The sequence below is a fragment of the Notolabrus celidotus genome, chromosome 19, assembly GCF_009762535.1.
Source record: "Notolabrus celidotus isolate fNotCel1 chromosome 19, fNotCel1.pri, whole genome shotgun sequence".
NCBI classification, from domain to species: Eukaryota; Metazoa; Chordata; class Actinopteri; order Labriformes; family Labridae; genus Notolabrus; species Notolabrus celidotus.
In genome coordinates this window covers 11,032,595-11,051,479 of record NC_048290.1, presented here as the reverse complement: position 1 = coordinate 11,051,479, position 18,885 = coordinate 11,032,595, and the positions used below count along the sequence as shown (strand labels likewise).

At 42.6% G+C, this 18,885-nt stretch overlaps 1 protein-coding gene across 1 annotated transcript; it reads left to right on the top strand.

Annotated features, from left to right (window-relative positions):
• Nucleotides 1-128: 128 nt before the first annotated feature.
• Nucleotides 129-18,372, top strand: nop14 (NOP14 nucleolar protein homolog (yeast)). The gene is made up of 19 exons (XM_034709753.1): nucleotides 129-613; nucleotides 985-1,167; nucleotides 10,554-10,688; nucleotides 10,933-11,074; nucleotides 11,260-11,405; nucleotides 11,723-11,860; nucleotides 11,958-12,080; nucleotides 12,207-12,338; nucleotides 12,438-12,783; nucleotides 12,887-13,017; nucleotides 13,115-13,200; nucleotides 13,293-13,428; nucleotides 14,286-14,387; nucleotides 14,579-14,732; nucleotides 14,832-14,991; nucleotides 17,185-17,332; nucleotides 17,431-17,549; nucleotides 17,661-17,816; nucleotides 17,897-18,372. Exons 2-19 carry the CDS (start codon nucleotides 985-987, stop codon nucleotides 17,991-17,993), a joined length of 2,634 nt encoding a protein of 877 aa, XP_034565644.1. The 5' UTR covers nucleotides 129-613; the 3' UTR covers nucleotides 17,994-18,372.
• The last annotated feature ends 513 nt before the right edge of the window (nucleotides 18,373-18,885 follow it).

Below are 18,885 nucleotides of genomic sequence, written 5' to 3'. Positions count from 1 at the left end.
GTGCAAAAGAAGAGACTCAGTAGTTATGACTAGGCTGAGGCTCGGGCATTGTGGGCTGAAGAGTAGGCGGGCCCTGATCGGGAAGCACCCTGATGGAAAGTGTGACTAAGGACGTGGAGTCAGTGCGTCATGTTCTCTTGCAGTGAGAAAGATATGCTCGGGAAAGGAGGACGCTGTTCAGAGATCTGCAAACAGCTGGAGAAGCAGTCTTTAGCATGAGAACGTTATTAAACTTGGACAACTGGGCGAAAGTTAAGAGACTGTTGGAGTTCTTGCACAGAACATAAGAATTGATCATCGACCTGAGTAGGGCAGCAATACGCCGATGTTGCGTGTAGCCTGCCTTACCCAAAGAAGAAGAAGAAGAAGAAAGGATGAACTTCACGTTCCAACCGCTAGGGGCGCTATGGGCAAATGAGGGGTGAAGGTGTTCATGACGTTTCGTCTTCAACTTTGACCCCGGGCTTCTGCACGCTGGAAATGGACAGTCAGTGAAACAACGTGGATAGTACAAGAATAACTGTTTATTTGTTAAATCCAGCGTCTGCAGCGCGTTAGTCTCCAATGTCTTATTACACCTGGGTCTAATATATTGACGCTTCAACGCTTGAAGGTAAATATGGCTTCTGTTTGATAATGTTAGTTTGTTTACCAACAGCTAGCAGGGAAGCTAGCTTTGGTTTTATTAGAAGGGGCTATAATGTTTTACCTCCGTCTTCCTTACTATGACTCATCAATGGTCCCTTGAAGTGTTTAGCTCAGTAGTACGCAGTTATCACTGTTGCTAACGGTGAAAAGGTGAAAGTTAGCAGCAGCTAGATAAGGATAGATAGTAGAACCAAATGCAATGTTGTTCAGTCATTGTTTATTATAAGTGTCATTGAGGGAATAAAAACATTTAGAACCATTTTGTCTGTAGAAAATGGTTGTTCCATTAAAAGTCAAATCATGGTGTTAGCTAAATAGTCCACTTCTCTGTCACAGATGGGGAAGGCACCGAAGAAGAGGAGCCTTGCTGACAAGGTCCGCAAAACTAAGACCTCTGCTGAGATCAAAAACAACCCTTTTGAGGTGAAAATCAATAGAAAGAAATTTGAAGTTCTGGGGAGAAAATCCAAGCATGATGTGGGTCTGCCTGGCGTGTCTCGATCCAAAGCTATCAATAAGGTAAGAGACAAATTCACACTGTCCCCACCTTCACTGACCAACATACTGTTGCATATAAAGAAAGAAAAAAGAAAGGTACTTTATTAATCCCCATGGGGGAAATCCAATTTTTTCACTTGTGCTATTTTAAAAAAATTATGCTTTTGGACATGCTTGGACATCACAGTTTTTGGTATGTACATACAATCATGAACACACATGCAGTGAACATGCTTAGGGAGAGATGTCAGAGTGAAGCAGTTTGGGGTTCGGTGCCTTGCCTTGTTCAAGGGCACCTCAGCAGTGCCCAGGCAAGTGAACCAGCACCTCTCCAACCACCAGTCCACTGGCCAAACTTTGCACATACTGGGACTGGGACTTGAACTGGCGACCCTTCGGTTCCCAAGTCAGGTCCCTATGGACTGAGGTACTGCCGCCCCAACAGTTAAACACAGTTACATTGTTTTAAACTGGTAGTTTCTGGCATCAAACATCTGTCTAATGTTACTGTGACTGTGTTTACTGGACCTAACATGTCTTCATCTCATTGCCATGCAATTATTCTATATACATGAACAGTTTTTGTGCTTGTGTTAGGATGGTAAGTTACCATGAGCACAGCATACTAATAATGTTCAAAAATGCTTTGATACAATCATGTCCTGTTTCTGTATTATTTGATTGATGAGCTGATTGTATTCCTAAACGATCAACTATTAGTTTATTATGAGTGAAATTTAACAAAAGGTTAATGCAGCACTTCTGTAACTCCCTCCAGTCAAGACACGGACACAAGGCGTTCCTTTTCTTACGGGCATTTATTTTGCACAATCTGTGCCTTTGAGCATGCCGTGAGAACTGTAATAAAAATCATAAAATCAGCTTAATAAGGCTTAAACACAAATTACATACACACATAACACACTACTTATAAAATCAAATCAATATACATAGAAACTACATGCTGTTTAACTTATAATCACATCAAAGAAAAGAATTCGGGCCACACAAACAAACTTTCACACATACCTCATTGGCCCCATGAACTGAAAGAGAGTAGAAATGAAATTTCTGGCTTCCCAGGTCTTCTAATGTGCAGCAGCTTTTTCCTCTCTGCATTATCCGTGCTGCATGGCAAGCATGAGGTGCATCCTGCTAAGCCCCGCCCCTTTCTCATGATCTGGAAGCTTTCAGTTTCTATGTGGAACACTTTTATTAACTTATATTAAACAGCTATATATTTTAACCTTAAATTATTCTAGTTTTTAACTTTAATTACTATATGAGTTGAAATGAAATAAATCTATAAATTTTAATCACTGGCAGCTACACTCCCACTAAATCACATGTGATTTCCTTAATGAACTTATGAAATGTGACGCAAACAATAATTTTATTAGACTATGCTCAAACTAAGATAGAGACAGTAGGGCTGCATTACTCAGCTTCAAGCAAGGTGACTGTTTTGTGGATAGGCCTCTCTAGGTATACCGGCTTGCTGAGTCGCTTTCCTTGAGTATCTAACGCTGGGTCACTGATCAGCAATTGCAGCTTTCTCACACATCCATCTTTATCAGAATACACTTTTGTGACCTTTGCCAGTTTCCATTCGGTTCGGGGTGCAGAATCATCTTGCACAATCACTACATCGTTGATTTTTGCATTTCTGCGTGTCGTCTGCCATTTTTGTCTCTGTTGTAGGTTCAACAGGTACTCTTTCCTCCATCTGGACCAGAATTCGTTGGCTAAGTATTGCACCTTGCGCCATCTTTTGCGAAGGTAGAGGTCGTCCCTTGCAAACTCTCCAGGTGGTGGCAGGATGATCGAAGACTTCATCGTCAAGATGTGATTGGGTGTAAGAGACTGTGGTCCCGTGGGATCATTGAGTAAGTGTGCCGTTAAAGGTCTACTGTTTATAATTGCCATGACTTCGTACAGGTAAGTCCGCAAAGACGTGCTGTCAAGTCTTCCAGATGACTGATCCAGAACAGATGTCAACACACTCCTTATCGTCCTGATTTGCCTTTCCCAGGCTCCACCCATATGGCTGGCAGATGGTGGGTTCATGACAAATTCACAGTCTAGCACCTTCAGGCGTTCTTGGTCCATCTCCTTTAAAGCTTTCAAGAGCTCATTTTTAGCACCGACAAAGTTTGTGCCCTGATCGGATCGAAGTTGTCGTACATTTCCACGTAGGGCAATGAAGGCACGAAGAGCGATGATGAAGGAGTCAGCTGTCATGTCGTCAAGTAGTTCTATGTGTACAGCACGAGAGCACAGACAGGTAAACAGCAGACCATAGCGTTTAAGCTCTTTCCTTCCCTCTTTGACATAAAAAGGTCCAAAACAGTCCATTCCACAATATGTAAATGGGGGAGTGGCCTCCATGCGTTCACGGGGAAGATCTGCCATCTTCTGTAGCTCCGTACACCTTCTGAACTTCCTACACTTAACACACTTATAGATGCAGGTAGACACAGCATGACTACATCCAAGTATCCAAATCCCATTTGCTCGTAGCTCATTCATTGTTATGCCACGCCCTTGGTGTTGCACTTGATGATGATAGTGTATGATGAGCAACTTTGATATGTGGCTGGCTCTTGGCAAGATCACTGGATGTTTAATGTGGGGGTGCAAGTCAGCTTGCTCCAACCGACCTCCCACCCTGAGGATTCCCTGTTCATCCAAGAAAGGGTTTAACCGGCGCAGCCTGTTGGTCTTATCCTTGGTTGTTATCTTCTCCTTGCCTTGGAGACTTTGGATTTCCTCAGAGAAAGTTGCCCTTTGGACCAGACCTAAGATGGTAACTTCGGCATCCTTTCTTTCTTCCAAACTTGTAGCTTCATTAGTTCTTGGTATCAAGCCCTTGAACTCCTTGATACAACGCTTGAGTCTAGCGATGGCTTTGACTAATCTTGTCCAGCTGGAGAACTTAAGAAAGCGGTCAAGCAGTAAAGGTTCTGTCGAGGTTCTGTGCACAAAGACATTACGAACTTCAGGATCATCAGAGGCAATTTCTCCCACCTTGATATCTCCACAGGGAAGTGTGTCTTTCCAGAGGAAATCTGGACCAGTAAACCAGTTGGAGGCAACGAGGTCTTTTGCTTTGAGGCCTCTCGACGCGTGGTCAGCAGGATTGTCATCAGAGTTCACGTGTCGCCACTGATCTGGACTGGTACTTTCTTTGATCCGCTGAATACGGTTTGCCACGAATACATGAAATCTTCTTGCATCATTATTGACGTAACCCAGGACAACCTTTGAGTCTGTCCAGAAGATTTCCTCAGCATCTCCTATCTCCAGCTCCTTCCTGAGCAGGTCACTCGTACGAACAGCAACAACAGCTGCTGATAGCTCGAGCCTTGGCACTGTGGTGACTTTAGTAGGAGCTACTCTGGCCTTGCCCATTACTAAGGAACAATGGATTTGTCCTGACACACTGATTGCTCTCAGATAGGTACATTCTCCATATCCTGTGACACTCGCATCAGAGAAGTAATGGAGTTCATATCTTTGGACTTCCTTGAAGTCTGCTGGGAGCTGACATCGTTGAATCTTGATGTCAGCTAAGTTCTGCAGGTCTACAAGCCAAGACTCCCACCGTGGCCGAAGCTGGTCTGGTAATGGTTCATCCCATCCTACCTTATCATGGCACATTTGTTGTAGTATTTGCTTGCCAACCAGGATAAAGGGTGCAACAAAGCCAAGTGGGTCAAAGATGGAGGCTACTGTTGACAAGACTCCTCTTCTTGATAGAGGGCGTTCGTTGACCACTACTCTGAATCTGAAGTGATCTGAGGAGACGCACCATTTAACTCCTAGGGCTCTCTCAATCTGTGGTTCACCCAAAGCTAAGTCTGGATTCCTTGCAGTTTCAGCACGCTCTTCTTCTGGAATGGACTCAAGTACCTCTTGGCGGTTGGAAATGAACTTGTGGAGACGCAACTTACCAGAGCTGCAGAGCTGCCTGGCTTCACTGACAAGCTGTATAGCTTCTTCATCAGTTGACACACTTATGAGACCGTCATCCACATAGAAATTTCTTTCGATGAAGTGAATGGCTGCTTCACTGAATCGACCCTGTCCTTGAGCGGCAATATGCTTGAGGCCGTAGTTAGCACAGCCAGGTGACGAGGCTGCACCAAAGAGGTGCACTTTCATCCTGTGGACCGATGGATCTGACTTAAAGTCTCCGTCGTCCCACCAGAGAAATCTCAAGTAGTCCTGATCTTCTGTCCTTACGTGAAACTGATGAAACATGCGCTCAATATCGCACATCACTGCCACTGGACCCTTGCGAAACCGACAGAGTACACCGATCAATGTATTCGTCAATTCCGGACCAGTGAGCAGATGATCATTCAATGACACACCCTGAAACTTTGCTGAACAATCAAACACCACCCTGATCTTTCCAGGTTTCTGGGGGTGATACACCCCGTGGTGCGGTATGTACCAAGCAGGACTCTTGTGAACTTCTTCTTCTGGGACTTTCTCGGCATCTCCACGAGCTATTGTATCACTCATGAACGCTACATAGTCCTTGTGGTATTGCTTGTCTTTCTCGAATCTCCTTTTCAAGCACTGGAGACGATGGTCTGCACATTTCTTGTTGGCTGGCAGACTTGGCCTGTCTTCTTTAAATGGCAGGGGCATTTCGCAGTGGCCATCTGCATTGACCTTGATGTTTTGTTCCATTATGGATATGAAGCGTAAATCCTCTTGAGAGAAGTGAGCATCTTCCACATTTCTTTCATTGAAGTCTGATTCAAGAACCTTCAACACATCTTTTGGAGCAACTAATTCCTTGACTTGCGTTCGGCATATGTACTGAACCTCACTTGTTAGACTTGAGGGCAACTGAGGACGAGGTGTGACTTGTCTCACAACAATCCTGTGGCTGCTTCCAATGGCATCTCCATAGTCGACAGAGGGATTACCACAGCCGACAATGCTCCAGCCGAGGTCTGTTCTTATTGCAAATGGTTCATTGTCTTTCCCTGACACAATCTCTCTGGGCAACAGGGCTTGAGAACAGTTGTAACCGATAAGTAAGCCAATGTCACAATCAATCAAAGGAGCAATCTCTTCAGCAAGGTGCTCTAGGTGAGACCATGCTCTTGCTGTCTTGGGTGTAGGAATGTGACTTGGATTAGCAGGAATGAACTCTCTTGAATATGTTACTGGGAGAATGATTTTCTTGGAAGAATAAAAGCCTCTGACCTGCAGTCCAGTTAACTTCTGACTTGGAATGACTGTACCTCTGGAGGACAATGTGGAAAGTTTTAACTGGACAGGCTCTGTCTGGGTATCAAGAGTCTCTGACTTTTCTTGTAAGATGAAGGTGCTATCACTTTGGTTATCCAGAAGTGCATATACAAGAACTTCATTCTCTGGGTTACTTGTTGTCGACAGCCATACAGGCATAATCGTAGAAGTGTAGGTACTGTTCATGTCTTGAGCCACTTGGTTCGATGTTGCTTCACTTGTGGCTTCATCACTTTGTTTAGACTCTGTACATTCCTTTGACCTTTCCTTTTTATTTAAGTGTTTTTCACTCTCCCTTTGTTCTTCAACTTGTCGTTCTTTCTTTCCATCCACCTTAGTGCGGTCTTCATGTAAACATGTTGGATGTTTCCTCTTACATATGTTACAAACACTCCTCTTTTCACAGTTCTTTGAATGATGTCCTGGCTTCAAACATCCAAAACACAATTTATTTGTTTGCACATACTTGACTCGCTCGGTGATAGACTTGTCCATAAATTTTCGACATGTTGGAATTTCGTGGAATGACTTCTCACAAAAGACGCACACTTTAACATCTGTTTTTTCTTCTGAGCCACTTGCCAATACCTTTGCACCAATGCTCCGAGTCCTAGATAACTTCACCTTTTCACCATCACCAGACTTTAGAGCATGAAGAGAGGTGATTGGATTGCAAGCTATCTTAGCTTCCTTTGCAACAAACTCCACAAACTGACTGAAATCAGGAAAGGCCTTGGTTGCTTCTTCAATCTCAAGTACCTTTCTGTTCCATCTGGCTGTTAACCAATCAGGAAGCTTGGTGAGCATTTTTTGGTTTTCACCACAGTCATTCAGCACTTCAAGGCTCTTTATCTGAGACATTGCTGCTTGACAACCTCGAAGGAAGTCTGAGAACTCTCGTAGTTCAACACTGTCCTTGGGTCCTATTCTTGGCCATGAGGTTAGCTTATCCCTGAAAGCTTTAGCAATCACAAAGGAACTTCCATATCTTTCATCCAATACCTCCCATGCTGATGTGTAAGCTTCGTTCGTGCCTAACAGGAAATAACCTTCAATGGCTTTCTTTGCTGATCCACCAACATATTTGCGGAGGTAGTAGATTTTCTCATTTACTGGAATGTTCTTCCTGCCTATCAGCGTTTGAAAGGACATTTTCCAGTCTTTGTACCTTATTGGGTCTCCATTGAAGACAGACGGTTCTGGAACTGGGAGACGGCTTGCGTTGATCGACTCTGCTATTGCTTCGGCAAGTGCTTTTGCACTATTATCTTGATGAGCGTTAACAGCAGGTCCATGGCTTGTGACACTTTGTGCTATCATAGAAGGTTGTGCATCAGTAGCAAATTGTAATGCTGGCATGTGATGCACTGGAGGAGCTTTTGGGTTGGAAGCAGATCTCTTCTGCAACGGCTTACGATCATGAAGTAGCTCAGATAACTCCTCATCTGAGCCCACTTCTTGTTCATAAACTTGTAGTCTTGCCTTTGCAGCATTCATCTTTTTTACTGTTTCCAAGCGCTCTATCTGCCTTCGCTTCTCTTCTAACGCTCTTTGTCTTTCAGCGTTTTCTGATTCTTGTAGTGCAAGCTTCTTTCTGTTTTCAGCTTCAAGACTCTCAAGATCTAATTTCTCACGTTCCATTTCTTCCAAGACTTTCAAAGTGGCTTGAGTTGCAGCTAACTCTGCTGCAGCTTCTTGTTTCTTGGATGAGGACAGGCTAGAATGGCTTGATCCTTTACTGGAACTGCATCCAGACCTCGAACCATGAAAGCTTGATCTGGACCTCCGTAATGCTATAGACGAGAATACTGAGCCAGTCTGAGTCCAGGGTACTTGTTCCTTATAAGATTCTTGACCTTCCTTTCCTTCATCAAGAAGGTTCCATACACGATCCAAGATCTGCCTTGAAACAGCATCACAAGTGTCTACCCGGCGACGGGTCTCTCCATCAGGAGGTCCGTGTTGCCGTAAATCTTCATAAGCTTGCTTTACAACTAATGAAGCAGAGCGGATTTCGTTCATCAGGTCTTGTAGGTTGTCATTGGAGGTAGGTTTGTTGAGCGCTCTTTTAGCCTCCTTAGCCAAACCTTTCCATTTATTATAAGTACTTGTGAAGCGATGCAGAAGCTTTTTTGATCTTTCATCATACAGTTCTTGACCCTTTTCGGTAAGTTTTCGTGTTCTCTCGCTTCTTCGTACATCATCTTCTGCTGTATCTCGAGTTTCTTCCCTAACCTCAGTCTCTTTTGATGGATTTGGGTCTAAAGATGTACTATCAAAGGTTTTAGATTGCTGCTGTATCTCTGCAACTTCACTGATACTCTTAAAGTCCTGATTATCAGTTTCAAGGTCCTTATCTGCCATTTTAAGTGTGTCAAATTGGCCGTTAACCTTCCTTGTTTAGTTACTTTACACTTCAAAAATAACTCTTAACGTTTCAGTAATTAGCTTAACTTAAAGTTTCTCATTAGCCTATGTTTAAGGTGCAATACGAATGCTGAAATTAAATTAGCTGATTGGCTTGCCACAACACAACTTACACAGCACAAAGGAAACTTAAACGCTTTACACTTAGGTAATCAAACTCACTTAACAATTCAAGAAACAACTTGTTAACAAAGGTTACGGCGAAATACTAATAACTTCTTCAACTTAGAGATGCAAACAAAAACATCAACACTGCTCTTTGGCACTTAAAGTTTCCCTTTAACAATCAATAACACTTTAAATCGCTTATGGTTGTTTCATAAAGGCTTACAATGAAACTTTCAATAACTTGATATTAATTCGTGTATACGCAACACCAGAACACTTCACTTCTTAGCACTTAAAGAGTCCCTTGAAAGCAGTTGTCAAGGCTAATCCACTTCTAAACATTTAACTTGTCTTAAATGTGTTACTACTTTTTAGGTTAACCACACAATGCTCCTGAACTCTGCTTAGCAACTGCTTAGGTTACTGGTGTACACGCAGTCTTATCTGACGTATACGAAACTCTGGGGAAACGTGCTTACAGCTCCATCAACGGCAGGCGTAGATCACTGTCACTTCACCTCGTGTCGAGCAGGTTGAGTTCTCACTGTAACTCCCTCCAGTCAAGACACGGACACAAGGCGTTCCTTTTCTTACGGGCATTTATTTTGCACAATCTGTGCCTTTGAGCATGCCGTGAGAACTGTAATAAAAATCATAAAATCAGCTTAATAAGGCTTAAACACAAATTACATACACACATAACACACTACTTATAAAATCAAATCAATATACATAGAAACTACATGCTGTTTAACTTATAATCACATCAAAGAAAAGAATTCGGGCCACACAAACAAACTTTCACACATACCTCATTGGCCCCATGAACTGAAAGAGAGTAGAAATGAAATTTCTGGCTTCCCAGGTCTTCTAATGTGCAGCAGCTTTTTCCTCTCTGCATTATCCGTGCTGCATGGCAAGCATGAGGTGCATCCTGCTAAGCCCCGCCCCTTTCTCATGATCTGGAAGCTTTCAGTTTCTATGTGGAACACTTTTATTAACTTATATTAAACAGCTATATATTTTAACCTTAAATTATTCTAGTTTTTAACTTTAATTACTATATGAGTTGAAATGAAATAAATCTATAAATTTTAATCACTGGCAGCTACAACTTCTCTGACCACAGCAGCTAACAAAATTCAGTAACTACATTCTTTAGAGATTATTGTTAGCCATTAAAGTGAAAATACTAAAGATGTCCTGTGAAGGTGTGTTCTTCATATAAAACCTGATCAAATATTGTGAAAGCTGCTGTTAGGTTTGTACAGAGACACTACAAACAAAATATAGAAAAGCTAAGCTGTTTTTCTGTTTGTAGAAAAGGAAAAAAAAAACAAGAGAAAGGACTCTGATATAGCAGTGCATCAGGTAGACATAAGTCAAAGCTCATTGTCCTTTTAACACTATTATCTGTCAAGCTTGGTGCCCAGAGTATCATGCGGCAAGCGGGATCTTCTCAGACAAACTGAGTGCAGCAAAGACAGACAACTAACAAGTTAAACTGATGATCAAAGTGTAGACTGTAGTGTACACTTCCCCTTGCTTCTAATTCATGTTTCTCATCTGTAACATGTTCACACTGGATTTTTGATCTGCAGAGGAAAGAAACTCTTCTGAAGGAGTACAAACTGAAGAACAAGTCCAACAAGTTGATTGACAGGCGCTTTGGAGAGTACGACACAAAGATGGCTCCAGAAGATAAAATCCTGAAGCGGTTCGCGATGGAGAGACAGGTCAGTGATGATGTCATCTTTTGTATTACCCCAAGGGAGACCCCCGGACTTTGAGTTTATCTGGTCTGTTACTTGCTTTATATACTATCATCTGACTGCTGCAACTTTGCAACTTGTCTCCTCATTTATACACCAAAAGAATAAAATAAGATCTCAAAAACACATCAGTCAAAGCTTACTTTTGTGCAAGAAAAATCCTCTATTCTCACTTAAGTATCCTAAACTCTTATGGGCTTTCTCTCAGCGAGTACACGATAAAAAGGATATGTACAACCTGAACGAGGAGGAGGAGCTGACTCACTACGGACAGTCACTGGCGGAGATGGAGAAGTTTAATGACTTGGTGAATAGTGACGATGAAGCGGAAGAGAAAGGTCTCCTATCAGGTGCGTAATGACTGTGTCTAAACACTAAATGAACAGAAAGGTGATTTATAAAAAAGACTCTTGATCCTGTTTCTCTGTCGCCTTATAACAAGTGGCAAATGTACCCCACGGCTTGATTTAACAAGTCATGCAAAAGATGGGAGAGCAGGTCGAAAACAGTGATGTTTCTTGTATTTCTCATCCAGCTGAACTGACCGCCTCACACTTCGGAGGAGGAGGCCTCCTCAGGAAGAAGACCTCAGGTGATCAGCAAGAAGAAGGAGGAAGCCAGAGGGCCAAGTCCAGACAGGAACTCATTGAGGAGCTCATCCAGAAGTCCAAACAGGAGAAGGTGAGAATGAAATACATCCACAGGGAGCTTCCTATCATGGACAGATAACGACAAGGGAGATATACTATGTACATGCTGGTTTAAAAGTACTTATGAATTATTATTTTTATTTAATTTTAATAAATGAAAGTGTCTTTTAATAAATTTTAAAGGATTACATCCAGAGTGCTGAAGGTTTCAGAAGGGCTGTAGCAGTTTTAGGGAGTTATCTTGGCTATAACAGATAAGAAATATTGCTGTGAGGTGGTTCTTTTGATGCTTTAGGAGAGGTGTGACTCCTGGGTCAGATGATTCACTCTATTTTTTGACTTTTTCAGCGGGAACGACAGGTGCAGAAAGAGGAGGCGCAGGAGCTGACCGAGAAGCTGGACCAGGATTGGAAGAGCATCCAGACTCTGATGGTGAAAAAGACACCCAAAGCTGAAAGTGCTGATAAACCAGAGGAGAGGCCAAAGGTAGGGGAACAGAAACAACCTGCAAATGTTGCTTTTTGTTGCAGAACTTATAACTCATGCCTTTGTTGTCGCTCTCTGTTTCCTATATCCATTTCAGCCGGAGGCGTACGACATGATGGTGAGAGAGCTTGTCTATGAGATGAGGGCCCAGCCCTCAGAGAAGATGAAGACTCCTGAGGAGCTCGCCCGGGAGGCGAGGGAGAAGCTGCAGAAACTAGAGGTGTGTTCACAGTGCAGGCTGGCCTCTGAACATTTTTTGACCTGATGGGAAACGCTTTTTGTCATCGCTACATAATGTATTTTAAACCCCTGTGTGATAGAGTTCTTGTGCTCTTGCTTCCTCCAGGCGGACCGGCTGAGGAGGATGATGGGAGAGGAAGTCAGGGAGAGCTCACAGAGTCAGATCCACATGTCTGCTGATGACCTCAACGACGGCTTCATCCTGGATAAGGAAGACAAGATGATGCTTTCCTATCAGGTAAGAGAGGAATGGTTAATTTCTGATGTATTCCTCACTTTTAAAAATGTATTTCTCAATCTAGACGGTGTTTAATTTGTGTTTCTTTTGTGTGCCCAGGATGGAAAGTGGAACATTGGAGAGAAATCAGAGGAAGGTGAAGAAGAAGAAGAAGAAGGAGACGAGGAAGGTGAAAGCGGAGAAGAGGGGGAGGAGGATGATGATGATGGGGAGGAATCAGGGGCAGAGGAGGAAGATGAAGAGGAAGAAGATACAGAGGATGAGGGAGGCAGTGGTGAAGAAGATGAAGAGGATGGCCACTCCGACCTGGAATCCGAGCATGAAAGTGAGGACGAGGAGCAAAAACAGGAGGATGAAGACGCCATTGCCAAACCGAGTCTGAGCATAGAGGAGCTGAAGGCTCAGCAAGAGGCGGCTAAAGCAGAGCTGCCATACACGTTTACCGGTAACAACACAAACAGGAAATGTCCGAAAACTAAAATCTGAGTTTAAAAATCAGTTTGTCGTTAATCCGTTTTGCTTGGATTGTATGTTTCCTAATCCCTTAGCCCCTGAGTGCTACAACGACCTGAAAACTTTGCTCCATGGTCACTCCCCTGACAACCAGCGCATCATTCTTGCCAGGACTCAGAAATGCAACCATCCTAGTCTTGCTGCAGGCAACAAGCTCAAACTGCAGGTACACTATGAAAAACAAAAAGCATCACATTTCTCTTCTTCTGTCTGTTCAGGAAATTTGAGTTTCACTCATTCAATGCTTTCTTTGTTTCTCCTAGAAACTGTTTGGCTTTCTTTTGGAGTACCTTGGAGAAGTCGCCACCAGGAGTCCTCCTGAACTCACCACCGTAGATAAGCTCATACCGTGAGTTCAGATTGTTCTGATGCTGACTTCCTGATTGAAGTATTTAAAGTGACAGGCTGTTTTCAGATTCTTCTTCTTCTTTCCATCTGTAGAGAGCTGTATACTTTGTGTCAGATGTTTCCGGATGCAGCCTGCAAGGCCATGCAGGGTATCATTGGAGACGCCGCTCATAGCATGGAGGAGGTGCTTGAGGTCAATGGGCACGCTGGTTTCCCTACGCTAGACATGGTATGGATAAACTGCTTTGTCTACTATAGACATGTTAAATGTTAAACATAGTGGGTACAGGTTTTGAAAGGCTCATTTAACAGCTCTGCATCCTCAGTTCTAGCTCTAGTTAAAAGTGTTGTGTCCTTTACAGGTTTCTTTAATCCACATTTGTTTTTAAGTTTTCATGTGCATGCATTAAATCTCAATCTCCACATGTATGATAGGACCACCTGTGTGTAGCCTGAGAGGCTAAACACATGGCAACAAAGTCCCCTCCTTAACATATGTTTAACTATGAGGACTAAAGGATCAACCTTCATGGAAATAATGTCCTGTGTTGAGAATTTCAAGTAAACACAAAGTACTTGTGCTCTAATGAAGAGGATAAGTGCTCAGTGAATAAACCCTTCTCACAATGACCTCATTCCAAGATTTATGTTCTACCTATAAGTGACATAAGCCACCACGTGGCCTCTGATGTCCCCCACAACCCAAGAATGAAGATAGATGGGGTAGCGAGAGCCAGTTCATCACCAGGGTTATCAAGTAGCTCCAGCGTCCCAGAACCATCCCCTTCTAGACGAGCTGTCCCCTCCCAGCTCACACACACATCAAAATGGAGAGAAAACGGAGAGGGGAGTATGTAGAAAGGCTGCACGCTGTACCTCTCCCAACTCCCCCACTTTTTTGAGGGAAAAGAGGAGAGAGTGACCACATAGAGACATTCCTGTAGAGAGAAGACAGGTTTGGCCGGTTACACAGGATGGAAATGATGCCTTGTTGTTAGTGTTAATCAAGATAAAATGACTCCCTCTATCTTTCTTCTCTGATGCACAAACATTCAAACACAGCATGTTTTTTTTATGTCTTCAAAGCTTGTTTACCTGAAGGTGACAGCCCTGCTGTTTCCTACCTCTGATTTCCGACATCCAGTGACCACTCCAGCGCTGCTGTACATCAGCCAGACTCTCACCAAGGTACTCACAGTCCTCAGGGGGATCATCTTGTGTCCTGTCAGAGTTGTTTTTGTGTTATTTTGACATTTTTTCTGGTACCTTTGTTTCTGTTTGCCCATTACTTCCTTTTGTGAGCTCTAGTTTGGTGTTCCTGTTTGAATTCAGCCATAATCTACTCCCTAAACACCCACTGTGTTTTGTCCATGATGTAGTGTCCAGTGAGGTCGTTACAGGACGTAACATCGGGTTTAGCGCTGTGCTGTCTGGCCGTGGAGTACGTCTCTTTCTCAAAGCGCTTCCTGCCAGAGCTTATCAACTTCCTGGCTGGAACGCTACACCTAGCCGTGCAGGACAAGACATCTTTAGGTAGCCGCTCATAACCAAGCACAACAGGTTAACCTTGCATGTTTTATAGAACTTTTTAAGGTTAAAACAGATCTGACTGTATCAGACATTATGTTGCAGGTTACACCGTTGTACCACCCTTTAGGCCAACAGGGAAGTGCAGCGATCTGCTGGTGCTGTCAGACTCAGAGTCAAGCAAAAGCTGGAGCAAGAAGAGCCTCCCACTGTCTGCAACCAAACACCTTGAACTGAAAACGGACCTCGACAAAGATCACCACAGGTAGGAGGAGGAGGAGTAAATGCTCAAGGGGGGGCTGCTTTCATGCCAGTGCATTGGTGCAAGGTTTAGAAATAGTGTAAAAATTAATGAGCTTTCTGATGGGAGTAAAAAAATCTCAATAGAGCGTTCACTTAAACCGAGAAATTAGCTAGATTACGCGGCAAATTCGCCCCCATCTGCAGAAAACTGTAGCCTAACTTGAGTGCTGATTTTCTCGTCAGTTTCTCATTGATGGGGCCGAGCTGACCGGCACCCATTGTGGCTAGCACAACTACTAGTGGCATGTAACTCATACAACCTCACTTAAAAAAAAAGTAATGTCCCTTTAAGATCACTGCTGCAGCCAGGTAGGGCTCTAAAGGTTCTGGCTTCACTTGGAGTAGTTGTTGTGCTGGTCATAGTTTTATAGAGTCTATGAGTGCAGCTGTTATTAATGTGTTCACTGTTTTAAAGTGGATTCAAATGTTGAGCCAAAATACTCCACAAGCATCACCAGATGTTTTGTACACACCCCTCTGTTTACACAGCTGACCTCCAGAGACATGGCATTCAGAAACAACAGATCCCACAATGCTTTAATTGACCATTTAGAGTAGAATCTGTGACAATACAATGAAATAACAGCAGAGAACACGAGCCTGGAGACAATTATAGGGACAGTAGGAAGAGAGGGAGGGAGATGAAGTGTGAGAAAACCTTTTGTCTTCACACTGCTTCTCGTGCTCATCAGAATAAGACCACTGAAAATGAAAAGGCAAGAGACAGAGAGATGAAGTCAGACTCTTCATTAATCCTCTTTCTAAGTGGAAAGAAATTGTGTATCGTAAGAAGTGTGACAAAATGAAAGCAGTAAACAAGCACCTTAAGAGAGCCCTCTCTTACAACACAAGTGTATGAGAATTAGCATGTGGGCTGTACAGAAACAGGGCCAGTGTATGAGTGTTTGCATTATTATTACCGTCACCACAGTACAGATACAAAAACCTAATATGAGACATCATACTGTTTACCTGTACAGACTGTATGGCTCAGAGCTGATAAATCCACTCGTGTGATTGTGACGAGTCGCAGTGTGGTTTCACACAGCAGCTGGTGTGTGGGTAGACAGCAGAGCTTGAAAATCGGCTTCAGATGACCGTGATTGTAGACAGAATATACATTTGAATTTGAACTGAAATGAGTACTCGTAACATGCTTTAGATCATTTAACAGAGAAAAACAAATATATCATGTTTACTGTTTATTTTACAGATGAAAATAAGGTAACCCATGTGTCACACATATTAGATAAATGATATTTCTAACTTGACAATTTGTGTGACTAATGTGAGCAAATGTGACAAAGCTGAGAAATTCATAATCATTAGTTTTGTTTCCGGCAGGTATTTGCCAGAGTCATACGATATTTAATTACATTTATTGCCCAGCTTCCTTACTGATCTTCCGGCTGTGTTATTGATTCTGATTGGTCAATAGCACTTGACAACGGTTATTAACTTTCACTTACAGGAGCAACGCCAGAGGCAAACTGATCACATGTCTTGTCAAACTTGTTTCATTCACATTTGAGCATTTGATATTTTTAAAGTTATATTTTGAGGCATTTTCGCCTGGAGAGAGACAGGAACAGCAGTCTCAGAACAGTCTCAGCAGAACAGCAGAAAAAGTTTGGGAACCACCAGCAGCTTGGGGTATGTGAACAAAGTGAACACACTATAAGAGCGAGAAGGAAAAACAAAAAAATTAATACCTTTTGTACAGATACGAGAATTATTTAACCCTTTATAATTAAGTTTTCAATTACGTCTGTAAAATCAAATCAAAATTAAAAATGATCTCTTTTAAACCTTAAAACTAGGAATTAATCGCTCTTTATACTAATACTTAACAAGAAACAAACAACATTAGTTTAAAAAAGATACATTCAAAGTAAATGTACTCGTCAACAGCAAGGTATTTGGGTCATTTACAAGTAGCATCTGAAAAACTCAAAGGTTCAGACAAGCATTCATGTAACACTTGATCCCTGTCTTCTGTTTAGTTTGATCTGTTACTGCTTCTGATTTTGTAAAGCTTTATCTCTCTGATGGAGGGAGAAGGAGTCACTGAACTGGTTCTGAATCAGATATGCTACCTTGGATTTTATGATAACTTTTCAGACAAACAGCAAACAGATGTTTGTGTCTAATGTAGGTTAACATGTCTGTCTACTTGCCTGGACCTGTTGAAGCGCTGCTGCCTCCTCTACAAGGACCTCCTATCCTTCAACCCCATCTTCCAGACATTTAGAACGCTTCTTTCCAATCGTATCCCAGCACACACATTACCAGGGCCTTTACAGGTTGGTGCACAAAGTTCCCAAGATTTCCTCTCTGCTCTTTTGTCTTGAGTGTTCTGCTATTACTCCTCTTCATTCTCGTACTTCTTCTTGTTTTTCAGGAGCTCCACAGTGAGATCTTGGAGATCATCAGCAGTGCTCCTGTGACTCACAATCCTCTGGTTTTAGAAAAAAAGAAGCCCATTCCTCTGAAGCTACTCACACCTAAGATTGTTGAAGTGTAAGTGGCCATCTAGCATTTACAGACATTTGTTTTAATAATGTGAAGATGAATCCAGGAGTTGTGATAAAGCATCTAATCCTATTTATTTTTTAAAATCCGCTCTGTCAGGTTGGATTATGGGAAAAAGCGAGGCAGCACCAGAGAGGAGAGGGAGAAGGAGCGACTGAAACACAAGTACAAGAAGGAGTTCAAGGGTGCTCTGAGGGAGATCCGGAAGGACACGCGCTTCCTGGCCAGAGAGAAACTCAACGAGGTCATGAACAGGTGTGGATCTCGACTTAGACTCAACCTGAGGAATGCTTTTGTTGGTGAACGCCTCTAACTTTATATGTTTTGTGTTTCAGAGATGCAGACCGAAAGAGGAAAGTGAAGGAGCTCTTTGGCAGTTTGGCCACTCAGGAGGGAGAGTGGAAGGCCCTGAAGAGGAGGAAGAAGAAGTGAATTACATAATCTTTGTCTTCATCTCCTCTCAAATGGACTTCTCCTCACCAGAAGTGGATAACAACCTCTACAGGGTGGAGACCTGTAAACAAGAACTGTTTTTCTATACTTTAAAGATACTTTTAAAAATCCCAAACAAGGAAAAGATTGAATTCCTCTAACACACTTGATACTGTTTGAGGAATAGCTGTCATGATTTTACACCGTGTAGCCAAATATTCTGATGTAGGCGTTTGATGTGATGATCGGATGCTGTTGTTCAAAGTGTCAGTCAACACAGATGCAGAGTTTGCAATCTCCATTTTCCCAACAGAATCCTTCACTATAACTGTGCTTTAAACATACAAATAAAAAAGCCTGCTTGTTTTCTCTCATTTTATATCAGTCATACATTTGTTTTTTTTTTCAACTTAAGCTCAGTTAAACACACTCTGATCCTGCTTATGATTCTGCCGCATCTTTATTTTTACAGCGAAAAATCACAATAAATTTTATCTCAAGATTTTTTCAAACAAAAGAGGTCTAGACCATACTCTGTGTTAAATTATTAACAAAGACCCAACATTAAGACAGGATACGATCCAGTCTTATCCCATCTTAATCCACCATGAGCATTGCATCTTGCAGTATTTAGCTAGTTACAGCGGCAAGGAAAAACTTCCTTGTAACAGGCAGAAACCTCGAGCAGAACCAGACTCATGTTAGACAGCCATTTGCCTTGACAGAGTTGGAGTTGGAAAGAGGGATTGAGGAGAATAAGAGAGAGATGATGGTGATGAGACGGATAGTTGAAGCTGTTGTCACTGTAGTCCGACACATCCGTAGCAGCTGGAGTCTTGAACGTCCACAGCAGCAGGACGTCTACGGTGCCACGACTCAGTGGAACCCACAC

What these genes read in the sequence shown, in the direction of transcription:
- nop14 (XM_034709753.1), top strand. Translation starts at nt 985, where the DNA reads ATGGGGAAGGCACCGAAGAAGAGGAGCCTTGCTGACAAGGTCCGCAAA. An exon ending in GGTTCGCGATGGAGAGACAG is followed by an intron (nt 10,689 to 10,932) that starts GTCAGTGATGAT and finishes GCTTTCTCTCAG; the next exon opens with CGAGTACACGATAAAAAGGA. An exon ending in AGAAGCTGCAGAAACTAGAG is followed by an intron (nt 12,081 to 12,206) that starts GTGTGTTCACAG and finishes TGCTTCCTCCAG; the next exon opens with GCGGACCGGCTGAGGAGGAT.